At 33.5% G+C, this 18,098-nt stretch overlaps 1 protein-coding gene across 1 annotated transcript in view; it reads right to left on the bottom strand.

Annotated features, from left to right (window-relative positions):
• Nucleotides 1-1,046: 1,046 nt before the first annotated feature.
• The window catches only part of LOC126778191 (uncharacterized), a 23,842-nt gene continuing 6,790 nt past the window's right edge, over nt 1,047-18,098 (bottom strand). The window contains exons 2-7 of the mRNA XM_050501654.1: nt 8,562-8,820; nt 6,559-7,105; nt 4,540-4,729; nt 2,666-2,879; nt 1,504-1,631; nt 1,047-1,157 (exon numbers count right to left, since the gene is read on the bottom strand). Coding sequence (XP_050357611.1) covers nt 1,077-1,157; nt 1,504-1,631; nt 2,666-2,879; nt 4,540-4,729; nt 6,559-7,105; nt 8,562-8,814 — 1,413 coding nt within the window. The 5' untranslated portion in view covers nt 8,815-8,820 and the 3' untranslated portion in view covers nt 1,047-1,076. The remainder of the gene's footprint in view (nt 1,158-1,503; nt 1,632-2,665; nt 2,880-4,539; nt 4,730-6,558; nt 7,106-8,561; nt 8,821-18,098) is intronic.

Here is an 18,098-nt window from a genome sequence, read left to right as displayed (position 1 = left end):
AGAGGGGACCACTTACCATCAGGTGGTGTAATGCAATAAAAAAAACGCTATTGTAAGCAATATTAAGTTGTCCGAAAATTGTGTCTCAGATACTGTTAAATTAATTCCTCCTACAGTCGAATCCATCTTTTTTTTTTATAAAATCGGAAGGCGAACTAGCATATTGGCACCAACGCTCTTAGACATTGGCATTGTAAGAAATGTCAACCATCGCTTAGATAACCAATGCGCCACCAACCTTGGGAACCAAGATTTTATGTCCCTTGTGCCAGTAATTACACTGGCTCACTCACCCTTCAAACCGGAACACAACAATATCAAGTACATCTGTTTTGCGGTAGAATATCTGATGAGTGGGTGGTACTTACCTAGACGAGCTTGCACAAAGCCCTACCAGCATGTGAAACTTTCTTCAGCTTTATTCAGCTTGTGAATATTTGAGTTTACTAACAACGAAGCGTTTATTTAGCATTTAGGCGTTGTTCAACTTTATAGAGATACGCTTTCTTCGTTTGGTTATCGAGAAAATTAGCAAGTTAAAGTAAACAAAAGACATTAAAATAATCATTACTGTCCATATTAAAACATCGATTAATATGTCAGGAGAAAAAATGTAGATATATCAATTTTAGCACCATTTCCAGCAAAATTATTATAAAATTAAGTCAATTAATCAGTCGACTTTACCTAAATTTATTCTAAATATAAATTCGAAATTTAAACTATCACCAAAATAATGTATAAATTGAAAATTATTTTAATCTATATTCAATTAGGAATACGAATATCTTAAATTAATATTAATCTATTAAATGCCATTTTAATAAAGGTAATTCAAAATAAGAATAATATATTTTAATAAATAAATAATTATTTTAAGTACTTTTTAATAATTATGCTTTAAACTTAGATCTCCAAGTTTATTTAACGATATTTAAAAAACATTCTACTTAAAAATTTAAAAAATTGAATGTCTATAAATATATGATTTAAAATTCAGCCTAATTTATTTTCTATTATATTTAGTTGATGCAAAATACATAAAATATTATCGTGCATTTTAATTAAATATTTATTTATAATTCACTATGGTATACTTCAGTAGTAACTTTCAGCTCATGTTCGTGGAATGCAGCGCAATCCGCCGGATATTTGGCCTGAAAAAAGTTTTTTTTTTTTAACTTATTAACATGATACGTATATGGCTATTTCTTTCGGACTGCTTATAAGAATAAGGTTGGTTAATGACTCCATCCGAAATCTGCTGCCTTATAAACTAAAGGTTTTCGTCCGAAGTTTGTTTTATTACTATTGTGAACAAACAGAGACTCGGTACCACCGCGAAGGCTTGATACAATTATATCTATATTAAAACGACTTTCATTACCATTATTATTGACACAGATTAAAAAATCGTTTTAATGAAAAATAAAGAAATAATAAAACTTTCTGTGATAAGTATGCTACGTATTATATAAAAAATATCTAAAACATTGTCTTTACCTCACAGTTGACATCGCTCTGTATAGCGTTGTAGAGATCCCAAAATCCTTTCCCGTTTTGGAAACTGAGTGCTGCTGATGCGGCCAGACTGCTCAGCTTAGTTAGACCAGCCTTAAATCCTGGAAGGCCTGAAATAGACAAATATTGCAATTCAAACATGAAACACCTATTTTAAGCTTCCGATTCAAATAATATCATGATATATATTATGGATGCTCTACTTGTTTTGTTTGAAAAGTTTTAAATACTATCAATAAAAAAAAATACTCTTGAATAAAAAGGTAATATGTACAAGTGTGCCCATTTTTTTTTTACTCTGGAAATAGCTTTACGCTTTTCCACAGTGTGAGGTATGTGGGGCTCGCCGGTGTCCACGGCGCCGAGTGCGCCTTGAACATCGGAATACCCATTAAAAAATCAGCGGTATCCTTTCTGTCTTAACGAGGAGCGCAACGGGATCGCTTATGCATGCTAGTATCCTTTATTTTCATAATCCGCGGGGACAGCAATACCGCGGGAAAAAATATGTATCAGCGATGTCTACTCGATCAATTAAAATAGTAATTGTAATCTGATATTCGCTTATATCTCATTATTTTTTGTATGAAATAGGTAGGCGGATGGTCAAATGGGCCGCTTGATGAAACGTGGTCAACACCGGCCGTGGACATTGGCGCTATTAGAAATATTAGCCATGTCTTACATTGACATTGCGGCACCAACCTTGGAATCTAAGATGTTATGTCCCTTGTGTCTTCAATTACAATACCTAAGTATTGCGGTTTGGCGGCAGAATATGAAATCTATTGAATAAAATAATATCCTGAATCCCCCTTATATCTTAACTAAGATAATTCTTATGAATTTAAAAGAACTTTTACTTTGGAATTAATGGTGAACAATAACCAAACCGAGGCGAGATGGCACAGTGGTTAAAACTCGTGAATCATAAACGATGATTGCAATCAAATCCGGCAAGCACCACTGAATTTTTAATTTGTGTATATAATTCACCTCTAGCTAGTCGGTGAAGGAAAACATCGTGAGGAAACCTGCATGTGTCGTAATTTCATCAACCTCAAACCTTCTCCTCAAATGGGAGGCATTAGCCCAGCAGTGCGATTCTAACACTGTAACATTACATTATATTACAATAACAAACCTTGTTTGTCCTGGTCGTGGTGTGTGTTCACGACACACATGAGATGTTCCTGACAATGTGGCGCCGCTTTCGAGTGCTTGTAAGCTCTGTACACCCTCAGGACTGGTTCTATAACTTCCAAGTTCAGCGTATCTGTAAGTCTGTCTGCGATCGCGTGGTAATCGGCTCGGCTCGCGAGGTTTTGTGACGCGGTTTGTGCTAATTTTAATATTTGCTGGAAAATATTAAATTATCGTTTAATTCATAATAATATACAAAGCAATTAATAATATTCATTATACTAGTTGTTTCTAGTGAATCGCTGCCTAATAAATATATTGTACCCACAAATCGTGTAATTTATTTATATGACAATGTTGTTATCCGAGTTCTAGGCTACCTCTTTGTCAAATTTCATTACAAATGGTTTAGTTATTGAGCCGTGATGACAACAATAAAGAGACAGACTACTTTCACCTTAGATATATAGTCTGATTAAATATAAACCGGTAATGTAAACGTAAACAGTCTCGGATTTACAGATCCAAGTCACTGACATGAGAGGCCCCAACATTCCGAAGCGGTTAGAGTAAAATTATATTATTTATGGCTGGGTCCCCAGGGCCCTGGGATGGCCGAGCCCCTAGGCCAAGGCATAAATCAGGGGATGAACGTACTTCTTACTGAATTTAGCTAAACTATTGCACACGACACATTATTGTGTTGGCTCTTGCGCACAAACACTCTTTTAATATAAATTCATAGTCCGAAGGGACAGCAATGCGACACGACGAGGGTTCAAATGCAGGCCAGTGTTATTACGTGCTTGAGATCCTGTCATTTATCACAGAGGGTCTTGCCGTACTTACTATATTAACATATACAAATTACACCATAAATAAGACATTATTCGCAAATTGAATACCTTTACAGTAAATAAATTTAGAAACAGTTTACAGAATACGTTAAAATTTAATAAAGTTCGTTAAAATGGCGACACAGATTCAATCTCGTTTATTATTTTTTTGACACTAATTTATTCATGGCCGTCCCCTTGCATTTCTCTTCAGTGGGAAATTTTAAAGTGAAAAAACTATTCGAAATAATTAAAAACATAATTTGTATATAAGCTGTGGATTTTGTAAAAAAATAAAAAAAAGTTTCTTAAGCCGGAATATAGGTTATAGGAAATAGGTTGGCTGTCATGTTTTGGCCTTTATAATAAATGCAAATTAAACTTTTTCAGGGAAAATTAGAGCATAATTTAGAATAGATTTTATTACTACCTTATATTTAAATTGCATTGTTTGTTAGTTTAATGGTAAGTGGTCACCAACACCCATAGACATTGGAATTGTAAGAAATATTAACCATCGCTTACATCGCCAATGCGCCATCAACCTTGGGAACTAAAATATTATGTGTGTGCCTGTAATTACACTGGGTCACTCACTCTTCAAACCGGAACACAAAAATAATAAGTACTGTTGTTTTGCGGTAAAATATCTGATGAGTAGATACCTACCCAGACGAGCTTGCACAAAGCCCTACCACGTGTAAAAACGCTTTTGCTTAGGTGAAATCTTGCAGGCTGACTTAGAACTACTTCCTTATATCTGACGTAGTTATACATGTTGGTTCGATTCCGATGACAATGATTTTTTTATTATAAGCATAACATTAGAAATACAGATAGGATTATCTCTAGTCCATGGAACTAATCAACGGTCAACAGCATAGACAATAATACATTTTGTATATCGATGTGTGTTTTTAATTATTTGCTTTTTATTTTTTTAATTTATGTCGGATAAAGGTCACATAGATCCGTCGTCGTAGATGTAAGCGTGTTTTTTTTCAAAATTAGAAGGTTTTTTTATTCTGTGCGCACTTACCTTCATATATTCTAGGGCAGACTTGACATATCCAGATACATCTGTGTCCATGTCTAAGTATTTCCTTAGAACGTAGTTTGTCAATGCTGTTATAGATTTCTCTGGCCTGTTCATATTGAAGTGGGTGGACTTGGGTAAACCTTGGCTGTCTAGAAAGCTGTTTATTATATATTGCCCAGACGACAAGTATCTGAAAAAGTTTTTTTTTAAAGGCAATGGTTTTATCTTAAATGCCAGTATTTGATAGTTTATATTATAATGTTTTTAATGATTTACTATTAGGAAGACGAATGAAACGATATGAATGAAACGATCGCCTCCAGGTCGTTTCAAATAAAAAAAATATAATAATTTTATTTGTATAACTCCTATTTATAAAATATGAGATTAAAAAAAGATCCCTCTGGTTTTTTTCGATGTTTCTTCTCGGGTACTGAGGTGTTTATTTCCGAACCGCTAGTAAATTTTTGACAATCAGTAAGCAAGTGTAACGCTTCAATAAAATAATGATTTATCACTTTGATTATTGTAATATATGAATATATACCTCATAATATATAATTATAAGGTAGACTTTTACTTAAAAACTTTTTATTAATCAAACTTATATAGCAAATGTATTTATATATTCTGGATTTTATAGATATTAGAAGAACTCTTATAGGATGACTAATAAATATAAATGACTATTACTTTTGTATAGCCGAGATGGCCTAGTGGTTAGAACGTGTGAATCTTAACCGATGATCGTAAGTTCAAACCGTCTAATTTCATTGAAATTCTGCCACATGTGTATTCTACCAAACCGCATTGGAGCAGCGTGGTGGAATAAGCTCCAAACCTCAGGAGAACCTCAAAAGGGAGAGGCCTTAGCCCAGCAGTGGGCCATTAAGAGGCTGTTACTGTATTACTTTTGTATATTTTTTATTTACATTACAATCTTCGACCACTAATAAGAGCAGAAAGAGAAAGAAAAGAAAGTGTTTTTAGTATAGATCGAAGATTACAATACATGAATATGACTGAGCTTCGCAGCCTCTTATGTAATAATGCTATATATTAAAATCTTTAAAACGTTATATGTTTATTGGTTTTTAGTATTTTCAAATAGACAGTAAAAAATCTCATTTATAACTATGGATCGGAGGCTATATTATATATAGTTTTTATTTAATCCATATGTCAACACATTTTGCAAAACGTATTTATTTACGAATAGTTTTTGAACGTGACATATCTGATCATCAAATTTCCGCTGTTATGTAAATATGTGCGCGTCGGTTTCAGCATAAATTAAGGCTTGTATCCTATTTGAAACTGAATTTACTTGTTCAAGATCAAAATACATTATGCCAAATGTCATTTTAATTTATTTTTTCATCAATAGATGGCGTTAGATGTATTTTACGTCGCGCTATAACAATGTTTTTTTTTGTAAGTACTTAATACGTTTTAGCCAATTTATAATGAGAGTACATACTAGGTGGTTTTATTTTAAGGTTTTACTACCGGGTAACCCCAAACATACTAGACATTGGTTTTTCCTTTGAACATCAAAGATTTGGTACTACTTCACTTTATAAATAGAATGTTGTTATTTTTGGATCATATGTTACTAAGCCGATATGAGGCCCAATGGTTAGAACGCGTGACTAAACGATGATTGCGGTTCCAAACCCGGGCAAGCACCACTGAATTTTCATGTGCTTGATATATAATTCATCTCCTGCTTGGTAGTGATGAAAACATCGTGGGGAAAAGTGCGTGACGGATGAAAATCTTACACATTTCTATTCACTAGCTCGCGAAGGAGAATCGTGGCGAAATAAACTTCAAAAAATGAGAGGAGTCTTAGCCTATTGTGACAGTGACTGATTTACAAAAAAAAATACTAACTTTGGGTAAGTTAGTATTTTTTTTGTAACGCTATAATAAATTGTAGAATGTTTTCGAAAATATGGAATATCAAAATTAATTAACAATTCACTACGTACGTTTAGTTAGACAAATAATTCTTACCTCTGATAGACTTCGGGCTTAGCGACGTGAACGACCATATCAGTCAGATACTTAGCGACGGCCTTAATCCAATGTCTCCTGAACGAATGGTTTTCAAAACTCTTGAACATCATTTCGAAGCTGACATTTCCATCAGGTCCAATAAAAGACTTCATGGCTCGCTTAAGTCCCGACTTTTCCCAAACCGTCTTCCCTAATTCTGAATTTATGAACACGTCCCAGTACAAATGCGCTTTTTCCAGAATCGGTGGAAGGAAAGATGAATGATCCTTGTGACTATCAGCCCGTTTATTTGCCTGTTCATCCGAAAATGCGCTTAAAGTATTCATGACTACGGGTAAAATTCCCGCGATGTTCTTATTGCCCAAAAACCCTGACGCCAGGCTAAGTATACTTTCCATATTGACGTCATTTGATTCCGTTTCCCGTTTTTGACGTTGAGTCGGCTGATTACTAGAAGTTATTTGCTGTGCGAGCATCGAAACCATTGAACCAACTAGCGTTGGATCTATTTTACCATCTTGTCCACCCAATAAGCTGCCCAACCCTGGAATATATGAATAATTTGTTTATTTATTAAGTCTTTATTGCACAAAAAACAAAAAAGCCGAGATAGCCTAGTGGTAAGAACGCGTGAATCTTAACCGACGATCGTGGGTTTAAATCCGGGCAAGCACCACTGAATTTTCATGTGCTTAATTTGTGTTTATAATTCATCTCGTGCTTGACGGTTAAGGAAAACATCGAACCTGCATGTGTCTAATTTCATTGAAATTATGCCACATGTGTATTCTACCAAACCGCATTGGAGCAGCGTGGTGGACTAAGCTCCAAAACCTTCTCCTCAAAAAAGGGAGAGGAGGCCTTAGAGGCAGTCGGACATTAACAGGCTGTTACTGTATTACTGTACTATATGCTAATATAACTTAATACATTATAACATCAGATATTCTACCGCAAAACAGCAATACTTGATATTGTTGTGTTCCGGTTTGAAGGGTGAGTGAGCCAGTGTAATTACAGGCACAAGGGACATAAAATCTTAGTTCCCAAGGTTGGTGGCGCATTGGATATGTAAGCGATGGTTGACATTTCTTACAATGCCAATGTCTAAGAGCGTTGGTGACCACTTACCATCAGGTGGCCCATATGCTCGTCCGCCTTCCTATTCTATAAATAAAAAAAAAAAAAAATAAGCGATTGAAATTGTATGCGTTTCATTGTAAACTGAAAGCACCGTTCTCAATCTATTGACAGTTAACAATCTGTCTGGATTTATTATAAAGTAACGGTCCTCACAATTTTGGTAACATATTGTTAACACTTTATTGATGGCCTTTATCGGTCGGTTGAATATAACTCGTTATAAAATTACATCTGGCCATTAACTGTCATTATGGAAGAAGACAGCTGTCATGGTAGCGGTTTTGAAGCAATTTTGCTTCTAGAAGAGGATCTAAGAAATTAATTATTTTTGGAATAATATATATCGGAGTAATAAATAACATTATATTGACAACGGTGTCTTATTTCGGACCAGCTTAAAATATACAAATCAATAATTTTTCATAGCAAATTCCGTTGATTCTATAATTATAATTTGTATCTACTCAGTGTATATATTTGCTATGTAGATTAATATAGCAATATACCCACCAAAAATCTAGATAATCATATGATGTCTTTCGGAAGGCCACGGCGGCCAATCTCAAGAGAGATTAACCAACTACGCGGGACATATTATAGATTATACATGGGACGACAATCCAACACGACCCAAAAGACGTTCAGCAGGACTAACGGCGCGCCTGAAAAAGGTCGTGTCGAATGTGCTGTCCCCTCGAATTATAAGCGTGAAAAATAAAGAGTACCCTTGTGTTTACACATACACTTGTAAACAATAATACATCCTGCGACGTTGGTTATTCTCCGAATTCGTATTGTCAGGAGAACTTCACCATATCTTAGTATTTAAATAATTGTTTAAAGTAATATATCGTTACCAGATAAAACATCGCCAGCGCTTCCATTGTCTTGTCCAAGCAATGATCCCAAATTCTTAGCATTGTCCCCTTGTAATAAGCTACCGACGATATTGCCGATAGCAGCCACCCCATTCATGTTATCACCACCGTCCCCCATATTTTGCAAGAATGATGACGCAAGATCCAAGAACGGATTCTCATCATTACTTTGTGTGAGTATGGGAAAACTTAAAATTTGACACAGCGTTATAAATAACACGACGCGCGCCATTTTGTTCTGAAACAAAATAAATTGAATAAGTTCGATAAGTTTTTTTATGTTTAGTGGAAATAGTTTTATGATTAAACGCCGTGAACATGTTTCAAACTTTTCAATTACAATAAACTGTTTATATTTTAAAATCTTTTTAAAACACGAATGTTTTATTGTTAGTTAAGTCATTTTCTGTATCTATAATATACATTATAAAGCGATGTTTTGTATTTTTTTTATTGAGATAGTTTTCACCATCAACTTATCACTAAACCCTTAAAATTAACAAATAAAACAGATACTCGTACGAGTGATACGAAGTTATTAAGGGTGTAAATAACATATACTGTAAAAATCTTAGCGATACAATAAAACTAAATAAATCGTAAAAATTAAATAACAAAATAATTTATTGAATAATAAATAATTTATTTGTAATTGATAAACACAAAAACTACTAAACCTTATTTAAAAAATCTTTCAGTCACAGAAAGCTTTATTATCAGCGAAAAACATAGGCTATATTTTATTTTCAAAAAAAAAATTAGATATCCTTACGAAAACTGCAAAAAAGTGCAATAATGTAACCCAAGATATCAAAAATTTCTTATAAAATATTTACTAAGATAGATAATTGTTCAACCCGGACGAAGTCGGGGCGGGCCGCTTCTATTTTATATAAATACCAAGAAAAAACCCAGAGGTTTCCTACAAACATGACGGTAGTTTGGAACAAAAATAAGAAACCTAGAACATGGCATAATCATATCGTTCGTATAATCATATTATTATCGTTTGAGTAAAATAGTAGTGTTTTATAAATGATTTATGAAATGGATGTGAATTATCTTGTTTTTTTTTTTTTAAATAAAATTTATATTTGTCTTTCATCAGTTTTTGTATTTTCTAAACTGTATTCAAATAATTTTAACAGCCCCGATGCAAGAAAGAGGGGTGTTATAATATTAACGTGTTTATATGTGTGTTTGTCTGTGGCATGTTAGCTCCTAAACGGTTGAAGTTTGTTTTTTCTTGTAGATTGAAAGCTGACTTGATTTAATATTGAACTATTACATTTATGTACTTTTTGATAGTCAAAGTAAAAACGACGTAATAATGGTTATTTCTTATCAAATGGCCCATTTACCTTTTACCTAGGTAGGTCAAAAAGTGAAATTCGAACATGAAATTAATATCATATGGCACCTACATTATTTTCGTCAAACTTCTAGGAGCGAATTTAAAAAAAAAGCAATTAAAAAAAAGTCGCTTTTTTCAATTTTAAGCCAGTATCTTATTTTCAACACTGAATACATTAACAATATAATAATCATTATATATCTGATAATTGTTATGTTCAAAATGTCTCATTTTCTTTTATTTCTCGCTCGACTTACTAAGAAAAATATACAACTAATTAAATTGACAATTTAATTATCTTAGAAGCTATCAACATTTTTTTACACAACATTTTATAAGGGTGATAATATTATTTCAATCTGTCAATTACTGTCAAACAAATTGTAATGAAGCACACGGTGGCAAGGGAATACATTTTTACAACACCATTAATTACAGACGAAAATAATTAAGAATTAATTTTGTATCCAGAGAGTAATTGCATTTATCTGTGTATATTGTGTAATGTAATAATGTATTAGAGTATATTTTATTTAAAATACCTTCAATACGTACTATAATTTAGAATCTCGTTCCACTAATACAAAACCCCTTACCCTTAATATAACTTCCGTGCAGGGCCGGGCACGGAATAGGGTATAGTCCTAATAGGCCCAGGCCTAGTGCGGTATAATTTAGGGGGCGTCAAAATCTTGGTGAGATTTTACGTGAGGTGAGACAGATTTTAAATAAATGGTAACATTAGTGAGCGATAAAAACGAAGGAACTTGGGCTCTGTGGACATAATAGCTAACCATTAGATCAACGAGCCAGTAAAACTTGGTTAGCAGGTGTGCTCGATTCAGGAGAAATAAATGTCCGCACATTTTACTCAGCAAACAATATTTCTACGCTCTCAATCGTGCCGTTGATCGCCGCTCATTCGAATCGATTTGTTCGGCATAACCATAAAAAAGGTCGTTTAGATAAATGCGGGAATAATGACTACATAACATGTACTATCAATTATAGCAACGCGTTATGTACGCCAAAAAAAAAAAAGTGTTATGACAGCTATGATGGCAGAGTAAATATTGATCGAAAATTGCAAGTTCAAATCTAAGTATCGTCTTTCTATGTGCTTGATGTAACATGTTGAACACCTCGTATCGGCGTTAAAGGACGAAAATCGTGATGAAATCTGCATGTCTTGGATGTAAGTTTGTCATGTTTATCCACCTAGCTCTAAGGAGCAGCGTGAGCGTATTAACCTCAAAGGAGAGAAAGTCTTTGAGCAGAAGTAGGATGCTTATTTAAGGGGAATTATTCAGTTAAAATAAGTAAACTTGAAAAATATATAACACGCTTAAAGCTATTTCAAACCGACAATTTAATTAAGAAACAAAGTTGAACAAGGGCCCCCTTAAACGAAACGTCATATTCGTTGACACATTGGATCCATCATCTGTCAGCGAAAATGCGTTACGGGCAGCTGCGGCGGAAAATGTTAAATCGGACAAAGGCGCAAATATTTGTCTCATTTTGTACTACAACTTTAAGATGTTAAAAAAATTTACAACCTATATAATTTTATATTTAAAATATATATAAATAGTGTTACTGGAGACATAGTGTTTGTCTCATGATTGATGTTCATTTAAAAGTAAGTACACCAAAAACACCGATAACACGTATATGGCCATAATAAATATCATGTTGTAAGAAATACCCGTCTGTCAAGGCGGACGTCTCATTTCACGAGAATGATTAAAAATTTAAAAGAAAAAAAAAAAGAGTTGCTTTTAGATTATTCTAAAAATTTATTATCCTGTCTATGAATTTCTACAGTGATGAATAAAAGATTGGTAAGATCGCTTCACGCTTCACTTCTGCCGTCAGATTTCGCGACTACATTAAAATGGAAATCGCATTTTCAACGCGTATTTCGAAATAAGAAAAGTAAACTTAAGCTGGTTTTTTTATTTACTTCATTCTTGGATAATAATTAAGACATATTGTAATAGATGTTCCTGGTAACTCCAGACCTCGTCAACTTTTAGTAATAATAATAACCATTTATTCTGAGACAACAAAAGTCCATACAATTGAGATACAACAAAAAAAAAATACAAATTTCTTACTAAATTATTGTTAGACAGGTCTCTTTTTTTTATATTCGCCGGGAGGGCAAATGAATCTACTCCACCTGATGGTAAGTGGTCCAAACGCGACGACGGCCAGTACAGACGGGAAAAACGTTCTGCACTAGCCGCCTTCGCCTTGCCGGCCCGCAAGATGCCTCTTCACGCCTCGTTTGAAGGGTTGACCCGGGTTGGGTTGTAAGAGGAGGGGAACACGTGAGCTGGTAAGGAATTCCATTTTTTGGAAGTGTGACAAAGAAAGGAGTTGCCAAATTTCTTTGTTCGCGATGGAATTGATGACACAGTTAGGCAGTGACACCGAGAACCAGCACGCGTGGACTTAAGAAGGAAGGGGGAAGCAGGAATTAGAGAGAATAATTCCTCAGAGCACTCGCCGTGATACAGTCGATAGAAAGTGCTCAGTGTTGCTATCTCACGACGCAATTGTAAAGGTTACTTGTTTGACAGACCTTTAGAACGCCAGTTAAAAGTTCTTAATGTGATATTTGTTCTGGTCGACCCATATTATTTATTATTTAAAGCGTTCCGTGTGTGTCGTTCTCTAAAGCGTCTTTTAATCCGTTAACCCGTTTACATAATTACCATATTATAAAACGAAGTTCCCCGCGCCTCTGTCTGTCTGGACGCGATAAACTCTAAAACTACTAGACGGATTTCATACTGGTTTCACCAATGGATAAAGGGATTCATGAGAAAAGTTTATGAGTATTATTCATTATGGTTTTGTGTAAATTGGTTGAAATATGACGATTGTTGACATGTTGATTATAGATGACAAAAAAGCTCTTTGGGAACTTACTACCGTTGCGTTGGCGCTGCGTAATCCAGTAGTTAATGATAATGTCCTCCAGACCAATTTTGGCCACGGCGGCCAATCTCAAGAGAGATTAGCCAACTACGCAGGAGATATTTTAGTGCACAAGTGTGTGCGTAAACACAGGTGCATTCTCTATTTCCTAACTCTCATAATCCGATGGGACGGCAATCCGACACGATCGGGACAAGTTCAGGCGCAGGACTTTACGTGCTTTCCGAGGCACGGGAGTGAACACACTTTCACCTTCCAGACTCCGGGCTGCTACTGAGAATTTTCTGACAGAAAAACCCAATGACTTTTTATTGGCCCGACCTGGGAATTGAACCCAGGACCTCCAGGTCTGCAGCCTTACATCAAGCCACTAGACCAACGAGGCAGTCGAAACCAATAGTTATATGTATTACGATATATAAGCGTATTATATAGACCTGTATATTCTAAACCGAGACGGGGAGCTAGTTTTTTATTATTTATCTAGACCCTAGAATTGCGGTTTTAACCTAGTACTTTGGGATCTGTGGCTTTATGTCTACCCAATATTCAATTTTATCTATCTATATATGATAGAATATATGTATATCTTCAACATATAAGATATTCTATCATGTTATTTTCATTCGTTATGTCGTATATCTTAGGTAGAAAAATATGTAGAACATTTTTCAAGCCCGAGTCACGTATGACGTAGAAGACACGAATGGATCAATTCTAAAGTGAATAAGAAAATCAAATAAAATCTAATATCTTTGCGGGATTTCTTTAGAAAGTGAAATGTAGTTTGTAAGTCCACTGCTGGGAAATCGCTACATTTTGTGTTAAGAAGGTTTCAAGCGACACCGCGATGGTTCAATGCAGGTTAGAGGATTACAGGGGCTTATATACATGTCATACTATTGTCCGAAACGTGCAGTTTCGTCACGAAGTGTACGAGCACGGGATAAATTATATAAAAAATAAGTGCTTCCTCGAGTTTGAACCAGTAATCTTCGCTTAAAATTCACGTGAGCTATTGACTGGGCCATCACCATCACCGTTTTTTATTATCTGCATTTTACTGCCAGTAACAATTTTGAATACTGGATTAAGCCTTATAATTTTCTGCTTAAATCATCTGTCAAGGATGCAGAGGCCTATATATTAAAATAGAATATATTTAAAAAAAAAATGGTGTGTGCTAAGATATTCACAAGAATGAATGTGTAATTAGCAAATCTTACGCTGACGTCATCTGACGCTCGAAATCTTACGCTAACTCGTTTGACGTTCTAAGTCTCAGTTAGCCCCTACTGTATACGAAAAGCTAAGATGTTTACACTTCAAAAAACAAATACAGCACGCGTATCCATAATCCGAGTAATTTTGTACGTCTTTATAACTTTCTAGCAATTTCTTAATGAATTGGAAGACGTCGTATAAGGTCTGATAACCGCTGTAATGGCTCACATAGTTCATATCGGTAGGCTTCGAGTTTATATTGTTTTTAATGACTGTAATAGACATTTACGAATCCATATTAATATTATGTATAGTAACTGGTGTCTATCTGTTGCGCTTTAACGACTAAACCACTGAATTGAAATATGCTAAAAGTATTTTCTAATTCAACTCAGGAATTATAGGAAAGACCGTTTGTAATGAGCAATTAAAAAAAAACAAAAGTTTGCATAATATCGTTATTTTAAGTGCCTTGACTCTCAAAAAGTTTATATTAAGAATTTTGAATTCGTAAATGATTTAACTACAGTTAACTAACCGAATCGTTTTGTTATACAAAATGTCTAAACTAATTAGACAGGACTACAAACATTGCTTTAATTTTTAATTCCAAGCATTAGAAAAAGATACTAATAATATGTTAATCAGGTAGGCATATATACTATCCTTCTTATGCTTTCGATGTAATGAAACAGCAATAAGGTGAAAATAATTTGATTAAGAAATTTTATCGCTAACGGCGTCGTCAAATTCATAACTGATTAACATTTGACGAGCCGGTTGGCGTGGTTGGTAGATACCTGCCTTTCACGCCGAAGGTTGTGGGTTCGATTCCCGCCCGGGATAGACATTTGTGGGCATGAACATGTCTGTTTGTCCTGAGTCTGGGTGTAATTATCTATATAAGTATGCATTTACAAAAGAAAAATAGTATATGTAGTATATCAGTTGTCTGGTTTCCATAGTACAAGCTCTGCTTAGTTTGGGATCAGATGGCCGTGTGTGAATAATGTCCCAAGATATTATTATTATTATTATTATTATTAAATTGCATATTTTCATTTCTTCATAATAAGAAAATGAGTTCTTATTCTTTGTATAGGCTTTCATAAAAGCCATATTAATTCGTTATTTATTCACATAATAATTATTTACATTATTTACCAAATATGCTAGCAGCATTTCCCAGTTGAATCGAAAAAAATAATAATATAGTAATAATAAAAATAATATCATTAAAACTCCAGTATAATAGGTGCACTAAATTATTAAATAGATATTCAATAATAAATAGATATTTAATCATATATTACATCTATTAACATGATGGCTGTTCGGGGAAAAACCTCATACACATTTGGCGTAAATAAGGAAAAAAAAATAAGCTTATTAGTTGTCGTTGTCATTCAGATAAATGAGTTTTTATCTGTGGAGGGTTCGCAAACTCAGCAAAGAAACTGACAAAGTATTGCTTAATTATAAAATCATTTTTTTGCTCTGTTTTAAATTTTTTATGTTGGTACAATATTTAATGAGAAAAGTTTATGTATAAAAAAAATTGACAGTCGTTTTCAATTGAAGTTTCTTACAATTAATGACGGACAAAAAGATGAATAATTGATATTGCTACGTATAATGGCTTCTTAAAAGAAAAATCAACGTTGATTGTACATAAATATACCGCTGTCAGTTCCATGGGGCTACGATTTGCTTTATGCCGTTACGTGTGTAACTACCATTAATTTTTATTTCATGTTTTTATATACTGTGGTTATATATTTTTTTAATGGTTATAAAGTGTGATAAGAATATAATGGCCTTAACCTTGACATTATAAATCATTGGTTAAAAATATTAACAAATATATTTGTAAATGAGTTATTTTAAGGCATTTTGTAATATATGACTATTAAAAGTATATAATAATCGATTTCCATATTAGGACAAAACACTATTAATATATTCTAAATATGCAAATATTTCACAAATGAACGAGACAAATTGCTTTTTTACCCCATAATATGTTTGTAAATGAAATCGGGACAAATATCAATTGGGTAAGTATTTAAGTATTATTTAAATACCAGTTACTCTTATTTACAAACATAGTGAGTAATTGTATTTATAATCGGTAGTACCAACTTCATAATTTTAATAAGATAAGTGAATACAAGTTTATACAAAAAAACGTTTTTTGTTACAAAATAGTATTTTAATAGTAAAATTATTATATATATCATTATTATATTTTATAATAATTATTACGAGTGGTTAGTTTTATATTAGTACAATGTACATGTAAAAGCTGAGATGGCCTAGTGGTTAGAACGCGTGAATCTTAACCGATGACCGTGGGTTCAAACCCGGGCAAGCACCACTGAATTTTCATGTGCTTAATTTGTGTTTATAATTCATCTCGTGCTTGACGGTGAAGGAAAACATCGTGAGGATACCTGCATGTGTCTAATTTCATTGAAATTATGCCACATGTGTATTCACGAACCCGCATTGGAGCAGCGTGGTGGAATAACTCCAAACATTCTCCTCAAAAGGGAGAGGAGGCCTTAGCCCAGCAGTGGGACATTAACAGGCTGTTACTGTTTACTGTAATTATTATTATTTTTTTATGGTCTCACGTATAAACACTGATTTCGCTATTTTTGTTATTATTGATTTGAAAGAGAAGAAAGATTACCTGTTAAACTATAATAAGGCCGTTTCAAGTTATTTTCTTTAAGAAGTGAATAAGGTGTACAACGCAAACGTGAGTCATGAGCTGTCACGAATACCCATTTAGACATGAAGATGACGATATTTTGTTGAGATAGCAACTTTACAAATATATTTTCTTGTATGTGTGAAGACAATGAAAACTCAATTGTTTTATTCTCAAATGTCAAACGATGTTTCAACTTTCCATTTGAAAAAAGAACTATTTAGAATAACAAATAGACGTTAATTTTTTTTTTATTTTAAACTTCGAAGAATTTGTCGATATTACTTTTTAACATCTATTGACACAGATAACATTCAAAACGTAAGTCGATGATTAAGATAGAAAGAATTTGTTCTATTTTTTAATCTTTTAAATGTTTAAACAAGTAACTCTTTAAATATTGAACAATGATAATAATAATTGATAAAATATATTTTTAATCTGTATCATATTTCATTGTTAAAATGTTAATGTCATATAGATTCCAAATTTCAAACTCCGTTATGTGTTTAGAATCATATCATAGCATCTTTAAAAATGTTATTAAATCGTTTACACCTCAAATATACACATCCTACCTTTCTAGCGGTACGCGCGTGACGTCACTATACACAGGTCGTTACCCTCTCAACCTGACCGGTATTCGAGATTATGTATCATGTTTTGTTATTTTTGATACATTTGAATAAAAAATATTCCAAAATTTACATGTTGTATTAAATTTGTAGTATTTGTTTATCTATATTTATTATTGATCTGTAGCATGCAATCTTTTAAAATAATATAGGGAATTTTTGTCTATCTGTTACGCTTTTACGGCTAAACCACTTAAGTGACTTCGATGAAATTTGGTATGTAGCAAGCTTAAATCCCAAGAAAGGAGACATGCCTCTTTTTTATACCTAACACCTGCCCTTAAACACGCGGGCGAAAACTAGTTAATTATAAAAATAAAACGTTATTCTTTTTTCAAATATTTTTTTTATTAAATATACGGCGGATATAGTAGATAGTCAGCTGATGTTAAGTCATTACCTTTACCTTATAAATGGGCGCTATAAAAAATGTAAAGCGTTGCTCACACCGTCGTTGCTTCTATACCCTGAGTCAGCTATAAGTTATATCCTGTGCTTGTCATAACAAAAGTATCCACAGATAAAATAATGTGAAGATTTTATTAATTGTATTTAAAAATACTTCTACAAAATATATACGTCGAGATTGGAACGGAATATAATCGGGAACTTATCGTAACCGTCTTTGAGATAAGTCT

Source organism: Nymphalis io, chromosome 25, assembly GCF_905147045.1.
Source record: "Nymphalis io chromosome 25, ilAglIoxx1.1, whole genome shotgun sequence".
NCBI lineage: Eukaryota > Metazoa > Arthropoda > Insecta > Lepidoptera > Nymphalidae > Nymphalis > Nymphalis io.
The sequence above is the reverse complement of the archived record's forward strand: the minus strand, read 5'-3'. Positions and strand labels throughout refer to the sequence as shown.